The sequence below is a fragment of the Castor canadensis genome, chromosome 16 (genome assembly GCF_047511655.1).
Source record: "Castor canadensis chromosome 16, mCasCan1.hap1v2, whole genome shotgun sequence".
Taxonomy (NCBI): domain Eukaryota; kingdom Metazoa; phylum Chordata; class Mammalia; order Rodentia; family Castoridae; genus Castor; species Castor canadensis.
Genome location: NC_133401.1, coordinates 13,515,883 through 13,532,363, shown reverse-complemented (window position 1 = coordinate 13,532,363; position 16,481 = coordinate 13,515,883). Strand labels below are relative to the sequence as shown.

General features: G+C 48.8%; 2 protein-coding genes across 6 annotated transcripts; both read left to right on the top strand.

Annotated features, from left to right (window-relative positions):
• The first annotated feature begins 2,389 nt into the window (after positions 1 to 2,389).
• Mia (MIA SH3 domain containing) lies at positions 2,390 to 6,668 on the top strand. Of its 4 annotated transcripts, none has more exons than XR_012442477.1 (5): positions 2,390 to 2,527; positions 4,233 to 4,304; positions 4,389 to 4,522; positions 4,930 to 5,484; positions 5,912 to 5,950. XR_012442477.1 is itself a non-coding variant. In XM_020181388.2 (5 exons), exons 1-5 carry the CDS (start codon positions 2,434 to 2,436, stop codon positions 5,933 to 5,935), a joined length of 435 nt encoding a protein of 144 aa, XP_020036977.1. In that variant the 5' UTR covers positions 2,390 to 2,433; the 3' UTR covers positions 5,936 to 6,668. The 4 variants fall into 4 exon arrangements, 2 of the variants coding, with proteins under 2 accessions (XP_020036977.1, XP_020036978.1); XR_012442478.1 differs by lacking the exon at positions 5,912 to 5,950 and having other exon boundaries at positions 4,930 to 5,036; positions 5,374 to 5,484; XM_020181388.2 differs by having other exon boundaries at positions 5,374 to 5,484; positions 5,912 to 6,668.
• Positions 6,669 to 6,814: 146 nt separating this feature from the next.
• Positions 6,815 to 15,695, top strand: Rab4b (RAB4B, member RAS oncogene family). Of its 2 annotated transcripts, XM_020181390.2 has the most exons (8): positions 6,815 to 6,984; positions 8,963 to 9,043; positions 9,303 to 9,417; positions 10,881 to 10,943; positions 11,024 to 11,178; positions 12,253 to 12,348; positions 12,433 to 12,563; positions 15,316 to 15,695. In XM_020181390.2, the coding sequence occupies exons 1-7, from the start codon at positions 6,969 to 6,971 to the stop codon at positions 12,546 to 12,548; spliced, it is 642 nt and encodes a 213-aa protein (XP_020036979.1). In that variant the 5' UTR covers positions 6,815 to 6,968; the 3' UTR covers positions 12,549 to 12,563; positions 15,316 to 15,695. The 2 variants fall into 2 exon arrangements, with proteins under 2 accessions (XP_020036979.1, XP_073913188.1); XM_074057087.1 differs by lacking the exon at positions 10,881 to 10,943.
• The last annotated feature ends 786 nt before the right edge of the window (positions 15,696 to 16,481 follow it).

The following is a 16,481-nucleotide window of genomic DNA, read 5'->3' as shown; positions in this document are numbered from 1 at the left end:
ACAAAAATGACGTAGTAACATTATCCAGACTTACGTACTGCAGCATTTTCCTATTTTGTCTCAAATCATCCTTCAGGGCTGCCATGTACCTTTAGGCATGTTGTGTACTGCACAGAGATGTTACCTGTAAGGATACCCCATTCTCTCTGACCACTATTTCCTGCTGGGGCTCTAAGCCCACCCTTGTTCCTGCTTTGCACTCTGCATTGAAGTGGAACAGTAGTAGAGTGACGGTTCCCAGCACCCAGTGCAGCCTGCTCTCTGTGTAGTCTGAAAGAGAGGAAGGAGAAAGGGTTTGCCATCTTCTCTGAATGATGTAGTGGAAACATCTCACCCACTGCACTGGGAACTGTGGACCTAGTGATTGTGACATGTGAGTTCTGTGGTCTGCCACTCCTGGTGTCTACTCTGAGAACAAACACCTTAGCTGTGACCCCACGGGTGACTGATGTCCTGTTCTGAGCTTCATTTTCTTCCTGTGTAAAGGAGAGTCCCTTTATTAATGCCATGATAATGCTTGTATTCACTTGACACTCACACATACCAGTACTTGGTAAGAATTCTAAACTGAGCATGTATTTAGTGAGTACCCATTAGGTGCTAGCACTGTCAAGGGATAGGGTATGCACGGTGAATGAAATTGATGAGCTGATTGCACATACTGTGTGCCAGTGAAACAGAACTGCTGGGTTGGAAACAGTCAGGGTGATCGAGAAAAGACCTGCTTTGGGGTGAAGCTGCTGTGTGCTCTCATGGTGTGAGCTCATGGGTGCATCTCTGCCCTGAACAACTCCCCCCCTGGCTCCAAGTCCATGTGTCCATCCTTTGCTTGGCAAAAAAAAACAAAAAAACAAAAAAAAACTGAGTTGCCAGTCTAGAGGTAAGGGTGGCTGGGAGGGAGGTGGATCCTCTGGAGAATGGTTCTATGCATTCTATGCATGTGGGTCTCTGAAGCAAATTTACAGATGAAACGAGTTTAAATCCTTCACCACTATCATTCTGACCTTGGCCCGTGAATGAACTCTAGGTCTGAGTTTTCTCAGGAAGATGGAAAAAGAAATCTGAAGGGACATTATTGAACAGAGTGGTTAGAAGTTGGGAGCTGAGTGCTCCCAAAAGACTGGGAGCAGCTGACCATGGGAAGGTCTGAAGGTAGTGCAAAGGTCTTGGGTGGAAATGGGCTCAGTGAGGCCTATGAAGAAGGGAAACTCCTTTTGCATTGTCTTCAGAATTCTATTTCTGAGGAGCCCTGGTTTACTGCAGTACAGAGGGAGGAGGATACAGGGGGTTTCTGTGGAGCTTTCTGTGGCTGTCTTTGGGTCACGTATAAAGTTTTGAGTATGGTCAGCAATTTCTAAAATGGCCAATTACCACCCTCAGATATTCACACTTGTGAAATCCCCTTGTCTTGAGCGTGAGCTGGACCTAGTGACCTGCTTCAGATAAGTATAGCAGTCCTCCTTTTCTGTGGGGGCTACGATTGTTCTAAAACCCTCTAGTTGTGTGCCCGAACCCACAGGTTGTACAGAAGCTGACAATGCTCTTTCCATCTCACCATGCGTTGTGGCTATAACCTTTGCAGTTTGAAGTGTGACTGCAAAACTAGTGTGAATTGTTTGTCCTTCACAATTTCACAGATTTGTTTTTATTGTAGATCTTAGCAACCTCAACCGAGGATTTTTTTTTCCTTATTGAGAACTTTCACCTTTTTACAAAAACTAAGCATTTTACAGTTGTGTGTGTGCATGTGTGTGTGTGCATGTGCAGGGGTACTGGGGCTTCACTCCACCAGGCCCTTTTTCTTGTGATGGGTTTTTTTGAGATAAAGTATTGCGAACTGTTTGCTGGGGCTGGCTTCAAACTTTGATCCTCCTGATCTCTGCATCCTGAGTAGCTAGGATTACAGGCGTGAGCCACCAGCACCTGGCTTATGCCTAGCTTTTTGGTATAAGTACAATTGTTTCTTTTCCCTCCCCCAGTGCTGAGGATGGAACTCAGGACTTTACAAATGCTAGGCAAGCACTTTACCAATATACCCCAGCCCTGGCATATTTGCATTGGCAGCATTGCTAGTGTTGCATTTTGGGGGAATTATTAAGTAACATAAGAGTGACTGGCACACAAGCACTGGAATACTTCCATTCATCTGATAACTGAAATGGCTACTTGTGAATAATGGGCAGGTAGCATTTACAGTGTGTATACAGTGGACAAGGATGGAGTGAGATTTCATCAGAAAGGAACACATAATCACATTGTTTATTTCTGGAATTTTTCATTTAATATTTTCAGACTGTGGGTAACAAACCATAGGAAGCGAACCATGGATAAGGAGGGTGAGGAGCTACTGAATAGCACAATGATGGGATGTCACTTTCACAAGATTACAAACACTAGCTTTTCTCTTGCTGGCTTTGGGGGAAGCCAGCTACCATGCTAGTTGTCCATGAAGAGATTCACGTGGCAAGAAGCTGGGGAAGCCTCCAGCCAACAGCCAGTGAGGACAAAGGCCTGCAGTCCAGCTTCTGTAAGTAACTGAATCTTTCCAACAGCTGCCTGAGAGTGGGGAAGCCCATCCTCCACCAGTCCAGTCTTCAGATGAAACTGCAGCCTTGGCTGGCTTGACACCCAGCTAAGCTGTGTGCACAGATTTTCAGCCCACAGAAACAGAAATAGTGATAATAAATGTTTTTTTGGTTGGCTTTGTGGTGCTGGGGATCAAGACCAGGTCCTCAAGCATGGTAGGCAAGTGCTGTGCCACTCATTGAGCTACATCCCCAGTCTTCAAATGTTCACGTTAAGCTACTGCAGTAGGTAAGAGAATTGGGGTTTGGGAAATGAAGTGATCGCTACAACTTTGTGACTTCATGAACAAAATGGGTCACAGTCCCCACAGCTGGTTATTTCTCAGTAATGGGGCATCTCTGGTGCTAGAAACTGAACTGGCCTTGTGCTTGCCAGGTATGTGCTCTGCCACTGACCTGCATCCCTGTTCGTCTAAATATCCTTAGCTTCACAGCGTAGTTTACCTGACTTACTGGCTAATAGTCTCTCCCAGCAGAGGCCTTCAGGTTTTCATTCCTTTTTTGGTGGGACTAGGGTTTGATTATATTTGGGATTTTGTGCCTGTACTTGAGCCACAACTCTGTCCCATTTTGTTCTAGTTATTTTGGAGATGTCTTGAGAACTGTTTGTCTGGACTGGCCCCACTTCAGCCTCCCAACTAGCCAGGATTATAGAGGTGTGCCACCAGCACCCTGTTCTAAAAAAAGTTTTGAAATAGTACTAGATACCTGATTTCTATTCAGATGTTCAAAATTTGCATATACAAATCTATATACACTTTGGATCAGAATCCAAATAAGGGCCACACATTGTGACTGGTTGGTATACCTCTTAGATCTTTTTTTTTTTGGCAGTACTAGGGTTTTGAACTTAGGGGTCCATGCTTGCTAGGCAAGCCCTCTACCACTTGAGCTACACCCCTAACCCAAGTTCCTTTATATAATTTATATGTGATGCACAGTATCTATAAGTGAAAATACACTTGGTAGATGCTCTGTAACGATTTGCTTTTATCCAATTTTACACATAAGGAAGTTGAGGCTCTGAGGGGAAGAATAGCTTAACCCAGGCTATCCAGTCAGCAAGTGGCCTTTGTGAGGAGGAATAGTGAGTGAGGTGAGACACTGCCTGGCGTAGACCCAATGTGGAGTATTCACTCAGTACTGAGGTTGGAGCTGTTCCCACAATCAAAAGGCTGCCTTGTTCTGCCCCTCCGCACAGGAAATTCCAAGGTGGTTTTCCATGCTGGCTCCTCTGGTTCTGTCCCTGGACGGGAGAGAGCAGGGGTCTGGGTACCTAAACCCACTCCAGATGATAGAACCAAATATCTCAACCTGCCTGTCCTGGCCTCTGATTGTTGAGGGGGTGGCTGTACTTGGGGAGTAACTTGGGATGCCTTGGGCCTATCTGAGCATTTCTTTGGACCCCCGCCCACCCTCACCCTGTTGCTGAAATGGTTCTGGCCGGATAACATTGGTAGATGGTGTGGGTGAAATTGGTTTGGGGCGGGGACAAGAGTGAGAACACAGGTTTCCTTGTGCTTTAAGAGAGAGGGAGGGTAGGAGGAAATTGGAGACCCCGTTCTCCACTTGGTCACTCGCTATAGTCCATGATGGCAGGGTCCCCAGTGCTCTTCGCTGTCATCATCTTGCTGTCTGCTTTTGCAGGGCCTAATGGGGCAGGCCGCCCCATGCCCAAGCTGGCTGACCGGAAGCTGTGTGCGGATGAGGAATGCAGCTGTAAGAGTGGAGAGCCTGGAGTTTGGGGCTTGGGTTGCTGATCTGTGTGGAGGGTGCTGTCAATTTCTTCTATTCCTTCCCCAGATCCCATTTCCATGGCTGTGGCCCTTCAGGACTACGTGGCTCCTGACTGCCGTTTCCTGACTATCTATAGGGGCCAAGTGGTGTATGTCTTTTCGAAGCTGAAGGGCCGTGGGAGGCTCTTCTGGGGAGGCAGTGTGAGTCTTGGGAGAGTGACAGAGGGAAGGATATGGGACTGGGGTGGGAGTAAACCCATCTTCCACCTGAAGGGAAAATTAGAGGGGGCGGGCACTGAAAGATTTGGGACTGGGGGACGTTTTGTGACCTACTTTATTTTTACCCTTTAGCAATTGCAGTGCCAGCTACTTAGTGCCTTATTTTTTTTTTTTTTTTTTTGGGAGTACTGGGGTTTGAACTCAGGGCCTTCACCTTGAGCCACTGGACCAGCCCTTTTTTTGTGACGGTTGTTTTTCAAGATAGGGTCTTGCAAACTATTTGTTCAGGCTGGCTTCAAACTGTGATCCTCCTGATCTCTGCCTCCTGGGTAACTAGGATTACAGGCATGAGCCACCAGTGTCCGGCACTTTTTTTTTTTTTGAGACAGTGTTTATATGTAGCCCAAGCTGGTCTTGACGAATTCACTATATAGCCCAGGATGACCTGAAACTCAGGATCCTTTTACCTCAGCCTCTCCAAGTACCAGGATTATAGGTATGTATCAGCACATCATGGCCAAGTTATTTTCTAGATACTGAAGATACAACAGCGAATGGTATTTATTCTAATGGAGGGAGACGAACAATAGGCAAGCCATCCAAAATACCAGCAAACGTGTTGCTGTGAGCATTAATACAGAGTGACTAGACTAGGTGGCTACTTAATATTGAATCCTCGGGGAGCGCTTCTGAGCAGGTGACATTTAAACAGATTCAAATGGCAAGGATGGAGCCAGGCATGTGGTGATCAGGGAGAAGGGATAGTGCACAGGCCTTCAGCTGGAATGAGCGTGCCATCTTTCCAGACCAAGCTTTTAATTCCTTTTCCCCAGGTTCAGGGAGATTACTATGGAGACCTGGCTGCACGCTTTGGCTATTTCCCTAGTAGCATTGTTCTTGAGAACCAGACTCTGAAACCTGGCAAAATTGATGTGAAGACAGATGTGAGTGTCTTGGGAGTGGCAGGGTTCTGGAGGGAGGACCCTTGGGTTTTGATGATGGGCAAAAATGCACCTATCCTTGGCTGTCCAGCAGCCTTGCTGATTAGTCAGGGACAAATTCTCTCACTGCCTTAATTTTCTCACCTGTAAATGGAGAGTTATTATTATTATTATTATTTTGAGACAGGGTCTCGCTATGTAGCCCAGGCTGGCCTCAATCCACCTGTCTTAGTCCCGGAGTGCATGTGACTACAGGTGTGCATCACCTGGCTAGGCTTGGTGACTCTTGTCTAATTGGTAGGTGCAAAGGTTAGAAGGCTCTAGGCCAATTTGCATAACTATGTGGCCTGCCAGAGTTTGCTAAAACCACTAGCTGCGTTGTGGTCTGATCACGGGTTTCTCTCCACTGTTTTCCCTTTCTCTCTTTCAGAAATGGGATTTCTACTGCCAGTGAGCTCAGCCTGCCGCGGTCCCTGCTGTTTTCCCTTCTACCTTTATGCAAATACATCGGCCAAATGCTACCTGCTGGGTCTCTGGTTTTTGGGGTGCGGTGGGAAGGTACAAAAGAAATGTTTCTCAGGTTTCTGAATCTAGCCAATCAACCCCCTGAAGATGGTAATGTCACTGGTTGCTAGGCTGAGTTTCAGATGAAGCAACGGATTCCTAAACAGATGTGAGACGCGAACAGGGGAGGGAGTTGAACTATGGGAATGAACCAGTCAGACTATGAAGAGAACGTAAATCACAGATGCCCTGTTTTGTTTTGTCTGACTTCCGGGATTGCAGGCGTATACCACCATGCCCAGCCAACGAATTTTTTTGTGTGTGTGGTGTAGATTGAACCCAGGACCTTGCGGACGTTAGGCAAGCGCTCTTACCGCTAGATTACATCCCCCTCCCTTGGAGCAAGGGTGTTTTTGAAGATTATCTGCAAAGGGAGGTGGAAAGGAGCTCTGAGCGTATTAGTTTTCCTCATTCCTGCCTTTGGGAGCAGAAATCGCACCCACCAACTCAAGATCGATTCCTCTTCCAACTCTGTCAGTCGTGCCCTTGCCCCTTTGCATCTGTATGTTCGCCCCCAAATCCGCTCTTATCCAATCCCGAGTCTTAGCTCTGTCCCTGGACTCCTGACTCAATCCGTTCCTCCGCTGGGTGGAGCATCTTTGCACCGCCCCTTCCCACTTGCTCCGCCAATCGCTCGTCTTGGCCCCTCCTCTTTCGACTAGCCCCTCTCACACCACCAATCCGCGTCTCTTACCCCGTCCTCTGTCCGCCGAGTCCGCCAATCACTGCCTCTAGAAAGCGTGGCCTGGTATCCCGCAGCTCTAGCGGATCGCGCCGGAGCTTGGGGGTGGAGGCGGAAGTGGCGGCGCGGGGTCCGGGAGTAGGAAGAAGCCGGGGCTGCAGCCGGAGCCGAGCGGCTGCCAGCCGAGGAGCAGGCGCGGCCGCGGCGCCATATTGCGGCCCTCAGCGGCCGCGACCGAGTCATGGCCGAGACCTACGGTGAGGGTGGTGGGCCGAGGCTGGGATCTCGGGACTGGGCCCACAGAAGATGCGGCCTGTGGGAATGGGGCGGGGCTTTGTGTGCCAGGGGGCGGGGTCTTCCGCTATGGGGGCAGGGCCTAAGTGGATGCTGGGAGGGTTTTCGTGGGTCTGAGGCTGAACTTAATCGATATGGGTGGAGCCTGAGGGTCTGGTGCGTGGGTTAACTAGATTTGGGGCGGGATTGGAGGGAATGGGTCATGTTGGGTTCAAAGTAGGCCTTAAGGGAAGAGGTGAACCTTCACGTATGGGGGCGGAGTCTGAGTGGATGGGGCGGAGCTGACTGTGAATGGCAGGGGTCGTGCTTAGAGGGAACCCTGTAGAGATGCTGTCTGGGGCTGGTGTGGCTTGAGAGATCTGAAATGGTGTTGGGATAGGTTGTCCTTGAGTTAGGGTTGGGACTTAGTGGCAAGGGTGGGATTTAAGCTTGAGGAATAGGGGCCAAGGGTTTTTGGACGAAGGTGGGGAAGTAGAGATTGGGAATTGGAAAATCAGTATGAATGTACAATATCAAGTGGGTGGAGGGGGCTCAGGGGGCGTTAGGAAGCTCTGGCTTAGGAGTCAGAGGAACAGCAACCATTCTTTTTTTTTGCAGTACTGGGGCTTGAACTTAGTATCTACACCTTGAGCAACTCCACTAGCCCTTTTTTTGATGGCTTTTTTTGAGATAGGGTCTCGAGAACTATTTGCCTGGGCTTGCTTCAAACCATGATCCTCCTGGTCTCTGCCTCCTGAGTAGCTAGGATTACAGGCATAAGCCACTGGTGCCCGGATGCAGCCACCATTCTGTATTCAACAAATACAGAAAAGCAGAGGGATCAAGCGCAAAGACCCTGAGGTGCAACCAGCTTGTTACCTGCAGGGAATAACCTGAAGGCTATAAGGGAGTGAATGAGTAAGACGGTGGTAGAAGGTGAAGTCAACAGGGACAGAGGTGGTTGGGCATGGTGGTGCACGCCAGTAATTCCAACATTCTGGAGGCGGAGGCAGGAGGATGGAGTTTGAAGCTTGGGCTACACAGTGAGTTCCAGGTCATTCACAGTTACATAGACCCAGGTTCAAAACCAAAAAGCAAAACAAAATCTGGGCATGATGGCTCACACCTGTAATTCTAACTATTTGGAAAGCAGAAGTAGGAGGATCTCTAGTTTGAGGCCTGCTCCATCAAAGCTAGCAAGACTGTGTCTCTAAATAAAATAAAAACAAGGTCTGGGGGCATGACTCAAGTGATAGAGTGCTTACTTGTCTAGTAGGCTTGAGGTCCTGGGTTCAATCCCTAGTACCTCAAAAAGAAAAAAAGAAAAAAAAGAGCAGAGGCTACATTGTTTTATTGTCTTTCTTTCTTTTGGCAGTACTGGGGTTTAAACTCAGGACCTTGAGCTCACTATGCAAACCCTTTACCACTTGAGCCACATCCTCAGCCCTGTCATTTTTGATTAAATCCTTGATTAAATGCCATCCTTTCAAGAGGCTTTAGTAATAACTAAGATCTTACACTATGGAGACCTTTGATCTGGGTTTCAAATTCATCTCTGCCTAGCTGTGTGACCTTGGCAAGTCAGTTAATTTCTCTGACTTCACTTTTCTCACCTGGAAAATGGAGATAATTGTTAGTATATTCCCTCCTAGAGTTTTCTGATGATTAAGTGAGCTGTTGATGTAAGTAAAGATCTTTAGAACTGTGCCTGGCACATAGTAAGCACTATGTAAGAGTTGAGCTGGGGGTACAACTCAGCAGTAAGTAGAGTGCTTGCCTAGCATGTACAAAGCCTTGGGTTTAATCCCCAGCACTGCCAGTAAAGAAAGAAAAAAAGTAATCTATTACTGTAGTTGGCTGTTTCTGCTTGTGTCAGTTTTTCTCCTAATTCTTTGTTTTCTATTTTGTTCCCTGATCTTTCTCTCCCTGTGGGTATCCTTGATTTTGGCTCTGACTGCTCAGACTTCCTCTTCAAATTCCTGGTGATCGGCAGTGCAGGAACTGGCAAATCATGTCTCCTTCATCAGTTCATTGAGAACAAGTGTGAGTTTCTGGCAGTGGTCCTGGGAGCATTGAGCTATGGATAGAGGCCTGGTGTGGGCAGGTGGGCAGTTGGTAGGGTGGGTAGGTTTGGCCATCTGTACAACTCCAGTGTTAGCGTCTTGGCCCTTTCCTTGGTATCTGCTCTCTGCTAGATTCTCAAAGTGAGAGTGAGAGTGGGTTTGTAGAAGTGGAGGAGGCCTTGGAGGATGTGGGCTCCTCTGGGCCTCTGCACTGCCTTTTTTCTTCCTCTTCTTTCCAGTCAAACAGGATTCTAACCACACGATTGGTGTGGAGTTTGGATCCCGGGTAGTCAACGTGGGTGGGAAGACCGTGAAGCTACAGATTTGGGACACTGCTGGCCAGGAGAGGTTTCGGTAGGTTACTGGGGTTCCCAAAGAGGAAGGAGGGAGAGAGGTGTGTAGAGTCATTGGAGACACAACAGTGGGAGGAGGAAGACATCGAGAGGGCTGGCAGAGTAGAGGAAGAGGAAGAGAAAGGGACAAGAGACTGTGGTTCACAGCTTAAAGGTAGAGCACTTTAGCCAGGCATGGTGGTGCATGCCTGTAATCCTAGATACTCAGGAGGTAGAGGCAGGAGGATGGAGAGTTCAAGACCAGCCCAGGCAAAGTTAGTGGAGATCTATCGAAAGAGAGAGAGAGAGAGAGAGAGAGAGAGAGAGACTTTAAAACAGAAAATAAGTACAAACTTGAAAGAGAGACACACTCTCAGAAAGGGAACGAGAGAGACTGAGAGGTGAAGATGAAGAGAACCATAAACAAAGTGAGGAGACACAAAGAGAAACAGGTCAGAGTCAGAGAGAGACAGGGAATATTGATAGGCATAGCCAGGGGATGGAGAAATGGGCATGTTGCAGGGAGACAGAAATGTGATATGTAGGACTCAGCAAGTAAGTCTTCAGAAAATGTGTGCAGAAAAGTTGGTAGATGTTGAAACTGAGAGTCTGAGAATCGAGAATGGGAGGGAGAAACAGGGAACTCAGTCCATGGAGAGTGTGGTCTCTAGGAAGCACTTAGCTGCTGAGTTAACACTTTGTGTTGATTGACTGTGAAGCATGTAGAGCACAGAGACAGAAGGTGAAGGAGAGACAGGTGGGTAACATGGGCAGGATTTGCAGTAAGTGCTCAGTTAATGTTTGTGGAATGATTGCATGAGTTCCAGAGGGATCCAGGCTGGGCAGGCAGGGAAATACAGAGTTGACCCTCCCAGGAAGGAGGCCTTGAGCTTGTCATAGTAGGAGAGGGATAAGCAGATACTGCATAGCACTTACTCAGGGCCATGGAGAGGGGAGATGCTCAGAAATGTTGAATGAACAAGTGAGAGGGAAAGCAAATGTGATTACGAGAGAGCCAGAGAAAGAGAAAGAAAAAGAGATAGAAAAAACCAGAGAATTAATGACACACACAGCTAGGGGTGTAGCTCAGTTGGTAGAGTGCTTACCTAGCATGTGTAAGGCCCTGGATTTCATCCCCAGCACTGCAGACAAAACAAAACAAAACAACACTATAAAGATACACACATAAGAGAGACACAGAGAAAGAAACAGACTTGCAGGGATACAGAAAGAGCCATAGAGATTAGGTCAGGGAGAGACTCACAGACAGGCAGATAGAGAGCTAAGAGAGACAGAAATTGAGAGAGGCAGGGTATGAAGAGGCAGAGAAAGAAATCATATCTTAACCAGAGGAAGGCCAGGTTTTGGCAGGATGGGCCAGCAGTGAAGGGGGGGTCTCCAAACCACCAGTCTCTCTTCGTAGAGGGGGGCAATCCTGGGGCAGATCCCAGCCTTGGGGGTGACTGGGTCCCCCTGGCCCCACAGGTCGGTGACGCGGAGTTATTACCGAGGGGCAGCCGGAGCCCTGCTGGTGTACGACATCACCAGGTGGGTACACGGCATGGGCAGGGCAGGGCACGGGAGGCTCCTCTCCTGTGCTGCCTTCCCCCTCTGTCCCTTCTCCACAGCCGGGAGACGTATAACTCACTGGCTGCCTGGCTGACTGACGCCCGAACACTGGCCAGCCCCAACATCGTGGTCATCCTCTGTGGCAACAAGAAGGATCTGGACCCTGAGCGTGAGGTCACCTTCCTGGAGGCCTCCCGCTTTGCCCAAGAGAATGGTGAGGGTAGAGCTGGGGATCTGGGGGTGGAGGGATCAGACAGAGCCCAGCACCTGTCTTCCTCTTAGTTCTCAAATGTAAGTGTGGGGCTCTTTGGCCACTCTGGTCCTCAGTGTCCCCAGCTGGGAAATGAGGATCCCAACAATGCACTGATTAAAGAGGTCACCTGCCCTTGAAAGGCCTTCAGCAGCCCCTGGCACTAAGTATGTGCCAGGTGAATGTTGGTTGCTGAGAAGTTTTTACCACCATGGGGAGGTAGCCAGGGTGTTGGTTTAAGGTGGAGATCGCAAACTCAGATGGTCATAGGGTCAGGCACATTTGTGACTAAGGGAGATGGGCCAAGGTGGACCCCAGGGGAATAGGCACTTGTGCTAAGGGAAATGAAGAGGACTGGATCCCCTCTCCCACCCCCAAAAGGTTTGCAGGTGGGCTTAGGCATGCAGCTCAGTGCTAGAGCACTTGTGTAGCCTGTGTGAGACCCTGTGTTCCATCCCTAGCACCAAAAAAAAGTTTGCAAGTATAAACTCATTTGAAAACCTGTCCAGACCAATCACAACTGCTGGCGTGGGATCTGTCTGTGTCTCCCATTTTGCAACCTCCAGGTTTAGAGGAGGTTTTGCCATTTGAGAGATGTGGGTTTGAATCCTGCCTCTAACTCATCCATCATGCGGACTTGTCATATGGCTAATGGGTTACTGGTGGGCTCCAGGCTATGGGAGCCTGGGGACACAGTGATAAAGACAGCCTTAGGCCTGGCTCTCATGGGGCTTAGGTGAGTGAGCAGACAGTGACAGCCCAGAATGGTCAGAGCCAGGATAGGGAGGCACATGCTGTCAGAGCCAGGATAGGGGAGGCACATGTCCCAGACTGGGAGGTCAGGGAGGAGCCATGGAGCTGAGCCAGGAAGGAAGAGCTAGGTGGGTCTGATGGAGGGAGACACCATTTCCAGCAGGGGATTGTATGCAGAGGCCTGAGGTGAGGGCAAGGGTGGATGGAACATTTGAGGAACGAATGTGAGCCAGCCAGTGAGAGTCAGAGTGGAGGATGGGGACTGACGGGGCCCTGCCTCTCCAGAGCTGATGTTCCTGGAGACCAGCGCTCTCACGGGGGAGAACGTGGAGGAGGCATTTCTGAAGTGTGCCCGTACCATCCTCAATAAGATCGACTCAGGTGAGCCGCCTGACCTTTGTGGGGTGGAAGGCAGGACTGGAGGGGCTCCAGGGGACACTTCTGACCTCCCTCCATCCCATGCAGGTGAGCTAGACCCCGAGAGGATGGGCTCAGGCATTCAGTATGGTGATGCATCCCTTCGCCAGCTGCGGCAGCCCCGGAGCGCCCAGGCTGTAGCCCCTCAGCCCTGTGGCTGCTGAGACCTGCAGAGCCAGGTGGGACACCGGGGGCTCGGGAGGCAGTGAAGGGTCTCCTGGGAAGAGGGTGTATGGGACAGACATTGAGATACAGAAAACATGATGACACGAGAAAAAGGAACCAGAGAAAGATGCAGAATACCACCAGCTTGAAGGGGCCATCTTCCCAGCCACGGGAACCCACATGCTTTCTTCACAGCCAGGCCTCTGCCAGCCCTCAGCCTGGACCTGTCCCTCCCACTCATGGTTCTCACCTATGTAGTGAGTACCAGGAACTGTTCAAGGCTCTGGGAGACAGAAGTGGATGAAACAGATCAAAAAACCTATCTCTTGGCGATAGCATTGTCTTGGGAGTAGACAGGCAATAAATAAGATACATATGTAAAATTATATAGTGATTAGGGTGATAAGAGCTATGGAGAAAACAGTTGGGCAGTGAGGTGGGGATGGAGGAATGCACTGTTTTTGTTTTTGATTTTTGAGATGGGGTCTCACCAGGAACTCACTATGTAGCTCAGGCTTGCCTCACACTCATGATCCTCTTTCTTTCTTTTTGCGATACTGGGGTGTGAACTCAGGGCCTACACCTTGAGCAACTCCACCAGCCCTTTTTCTGTGAAGGGTTTTTTCAAGATATGGTCTTGTGAACTATTTGCTTGGGCTGGCTTTGAACTGTGATCCTCCTGATGTCCGCCTCCTGAGTAGCTAAGATTACAGGTGTTAGCCATTGGCTCCATGAGCCATTGGAACCTGGCACTCATGATCCTCTTGCCTCAGCCTCTAAGTGCTGGGATTACAGGCATGGGCCCTCTGTACTTCTTGCACAGGTCCCTCCTAGCCATTTGTGGTTCCAGGGCTGCGTAGGGGAACGGTCTGGTTTGAAGGCATCAAGATTTCCTAATGGAATGCTGGGGTGGGGGACTGGGGAGAGAGAGGGAGAGAGACCTGCTGTGCCTGGACCTGATTCCTTGTCTGTATAATGGGGCCAATGACAGTACCTGCATCCTATGGGTGCTGAGATTAAGGTAATTCATGTAAAGTACTTAGAACAGGTTCTTAACACTTGATTATTTTCCTTCTTATCTAGCTTAACAACTAGCTCAGTGGTGGAGTACTTGCCTAGCATGTGTGAGGCCCTGGGTTTTGTGTCCCCCCAAAACAAAACAAAACAAAACAAAAAGATTGGGCTGTGTAAAAATGGGTGTGTATTGTTCATCTCAGGGATTAGCATAGAGCCTCTTCTAGGGTTTGCCTCAGTGGGTGAAATGTGATCAAACAGTGCTTTTACAAACTAATGTCTACATTTTTAAATTTTTTTGGTACTGGGGTGTGAACTCAGGGCCTACACCTTGAGCCACTCCACCAGCCCTTTTTTGTGATAGGTTTTTTAGAGATAGGGTCTTGTGAACTATTTTGCCTGGGCTGGCTTCGAACCACCAGCTTCCTGATCTCTGCCTCCTTAGTAGCTAGGATTACAGGCATGAGCCACTGGCGCCTGGCTTGATGTCTGCCTGTTTATATGTTGATATAATATAGTCACATTGACATGTAAAACTCAAACACATGTTTTTTCTTCTACTACCAATTTTTGTGTGTGTGTGTGTGATTCTGGGGGTTGAACTCAGGACCTACACTCAAGAGCCACTCCATCAGTCATTTTGTGTGTGATGGGTTTTTTCTTGAGATAGGATCTCTCAAACTATTTGCCTGGACTGGCTTCGAACTGTGATCCTCCTGATCTCTGCCTCCTGAGTAGCTAGGATTACAGGCATGAGCCCTGGTGCCCAGTTAACCTTTTTGTTTTTGAGGTTGAATTCACATAACAAAATTTAGCCATTTCTCTCTTTCTTTCTATCCTGTACTGGAAATTGAATCCAGGGCCTCACTCTTGTTAGGCAGGCCACTGCAAGATGCACAGTTCAGTGATGTTCAGTATATTCACAAAGTTGTCCAACCATCTCCTCTATGTGGTTCTAGAACCAAATTGTTACACTGCAGGGGAACTGGATATCCAGGAAGCAGTTATTTCCCATTCATCCCAATGCCTGTCAATCACCAACCTGATTTCTGTCTCTATTGACCAATATTCTTATTACATCTGTGCCCTTTGATGTTTCCTTTTTATTATTAATTGTATAAAATAATACGTACATGTCATTGTGACATGTTCATATATGCATATAATGTACTTTGATCACATTTACCCCCCATTATTCTCTCTTGTCCCCTTGCCCTCTAATATTTTCTATATTTTATTCTGTTTGAATAAAAAATTAGTCAAGGTCTACTCCCTTCCTCCTAACCCCACCCACCCAATGCAATGCTGCACGTGGAATCCATTGGAAAACTTGAAAAGAGACTGATGCTCAGGACTTACCCCAGAGATTCTGAAGTAATTTAAGGATTTGTAGAAGCTTCCAGGTCATGCAATCAAAGCAAGAGCCACTAATCTAATGTGCCTCTCCAGTTTGGAAAACATTGGAATGAGGCTTAGAGCCAGGGTGATAAGGGACATAGAGGGACACAGAGACAAAGGTGGGAACACAATATTTAGCTCTCTGAAGCTAACAAACACAGAGGTATGAGTACCTTCAGAAAGCATCCAGAATTACCTGCAAAGGAGTAACAGTCAGACAATGCCCAGACCTTGGGAGCAAGAGAAGTGTATGGACAGGCAAGTGGGAGGTCAGGAAGATACTCAGAAATGAGACAGAGACACCAGCTAGACAGATCCAGGACCCCTTCAGGTCACCACACCCTTCTCTTTCAGCTCACCTGTTCTCCAGGACCAGCCCTGCCCTTCCAGCAGGGGCCCAGACCCAGGCCCCAGGAGGCCATGCCCCAACCTGCCCCAGCCCCAGAGAAGCTGCCCCGCCACCTGTCCTCCTTCCCTGGCCTGGTGGGGCCTGGCTTTGGGGCAAGACTGAGCCACGGGGGAAGGGGGAACTCGTACCTGCTGCTGCTTCCTCTGTCTTGGCTAACCTCTGTCCCCCTGGAACCCCTAACCATACCCAAGAGCTCCCAAAGCCTGAGACCAGGGCCATTTGGCCCCAACTTCCTGCCTGGCCCTGCTGTTGCGAGTACATGTTATTTATTACCTGGAGGCCTGTCCTATCCCTATCCTATCCCCATAAAGCATTGTTTACACCAGTGTCTTAGTGTCTGTCATTTTGGGATGTTGGGGTGAGGGTAGAGGTCCCTGATGGATCTATGGGACTTGGTGTTTGGGGCCGTGTTTCTGGGTTGGGCATGATATGGGGGGGTAACAGTGTATACCATGGCTCAGGGGCTCAATGTGGAGTTTGTCATCGTGTGCACTTTTTTTTTTTGACACTGATTAGCCTAGGCTGGACTTGAACTCAGAAATCCTCCTGCCTCAGTCCTCCTGGAGTACTGAAATTACAGGTGTGCATCACCACACCTAGTATATGTACACAGTACGCTTTGTGATGGTGGGTGTTTGAAGCTTGTGTGTTAATACTGACATCCCTGTGTAGCGTGTCTTAAGTCTGTGAGTGTCTGTAGGAATATGTGACACTGCTGCATGTGAGTACTCTCTGTTCTTGGTGATTATATTGGGAGATCAGGGCCAAGGATAGGGAATTTGGGCATATGAGTGGGTCGTGAGTTTGTATCTGGTGTTACCAATGCATGTCTGATGCCTGAAAATTGAGGTGTATTCTTGTGCACTGTGTCCTGAGGTGTCTTGTTTTGAGGTGAATTTGGCTCCTACCATTGTCCCTGTCTCTGGGCGCTTTGTACACACTTGGCAGCAGGTGAACTGCTGACACTTTCCTGCTGCCTGTCTTCTCGCAGCTCTATTCCCCCCAACTCCTCCCTCCCCTCTCTTCGCTCTTCCCCAAGTCAGCTGGGATCCACTCCACGGAGGTCCTGAGTCCTGCTCCCCACCTGCTTTGCCTGGGCATTGATGGAGGG

Bases quoted from the DNA above. Each gene is read 5' to 3' on its own strand.
- Rab4b (XM_020181390.2), top strand. The intron at 10,944-11,023 runs GTGGGTACACGG...CCTTCTCCACAG, and splicing joins CTGGTGTACGACATCACCAG to CCGGGAGACGTATAACTCAC. The intron at 11,179-12,252 runs GTGAGGGTAGAG...CTGCCTCTCCAG, and splicing joins CCGCTTTGCCCAAGAGAATG to AGCTGATGTTCCTGGAGACC.
- Mia (XM_020181388.2), top strand. From the start codon at position 2,434: ATGCTAGTTGTCCATGAAGAGATTCACGTGGCAAGAAGCTGGGGAAGC. The intron at 2,528-4,232 runs GTAAGTAACTGA...CTGCTTTTGCAG, and splicing joins AGGCCTGCAGTCCAGCTTCT to GGCCTAATGGGGCAGGCCGC. The intron at 4,305-4,388 runs GTAAGAGTGGAG...TTCCTTCCCCAG, and splicing joins TGCGGATGAGGAATGCAGCT to ATCCCATTTCCATGGCTGTG.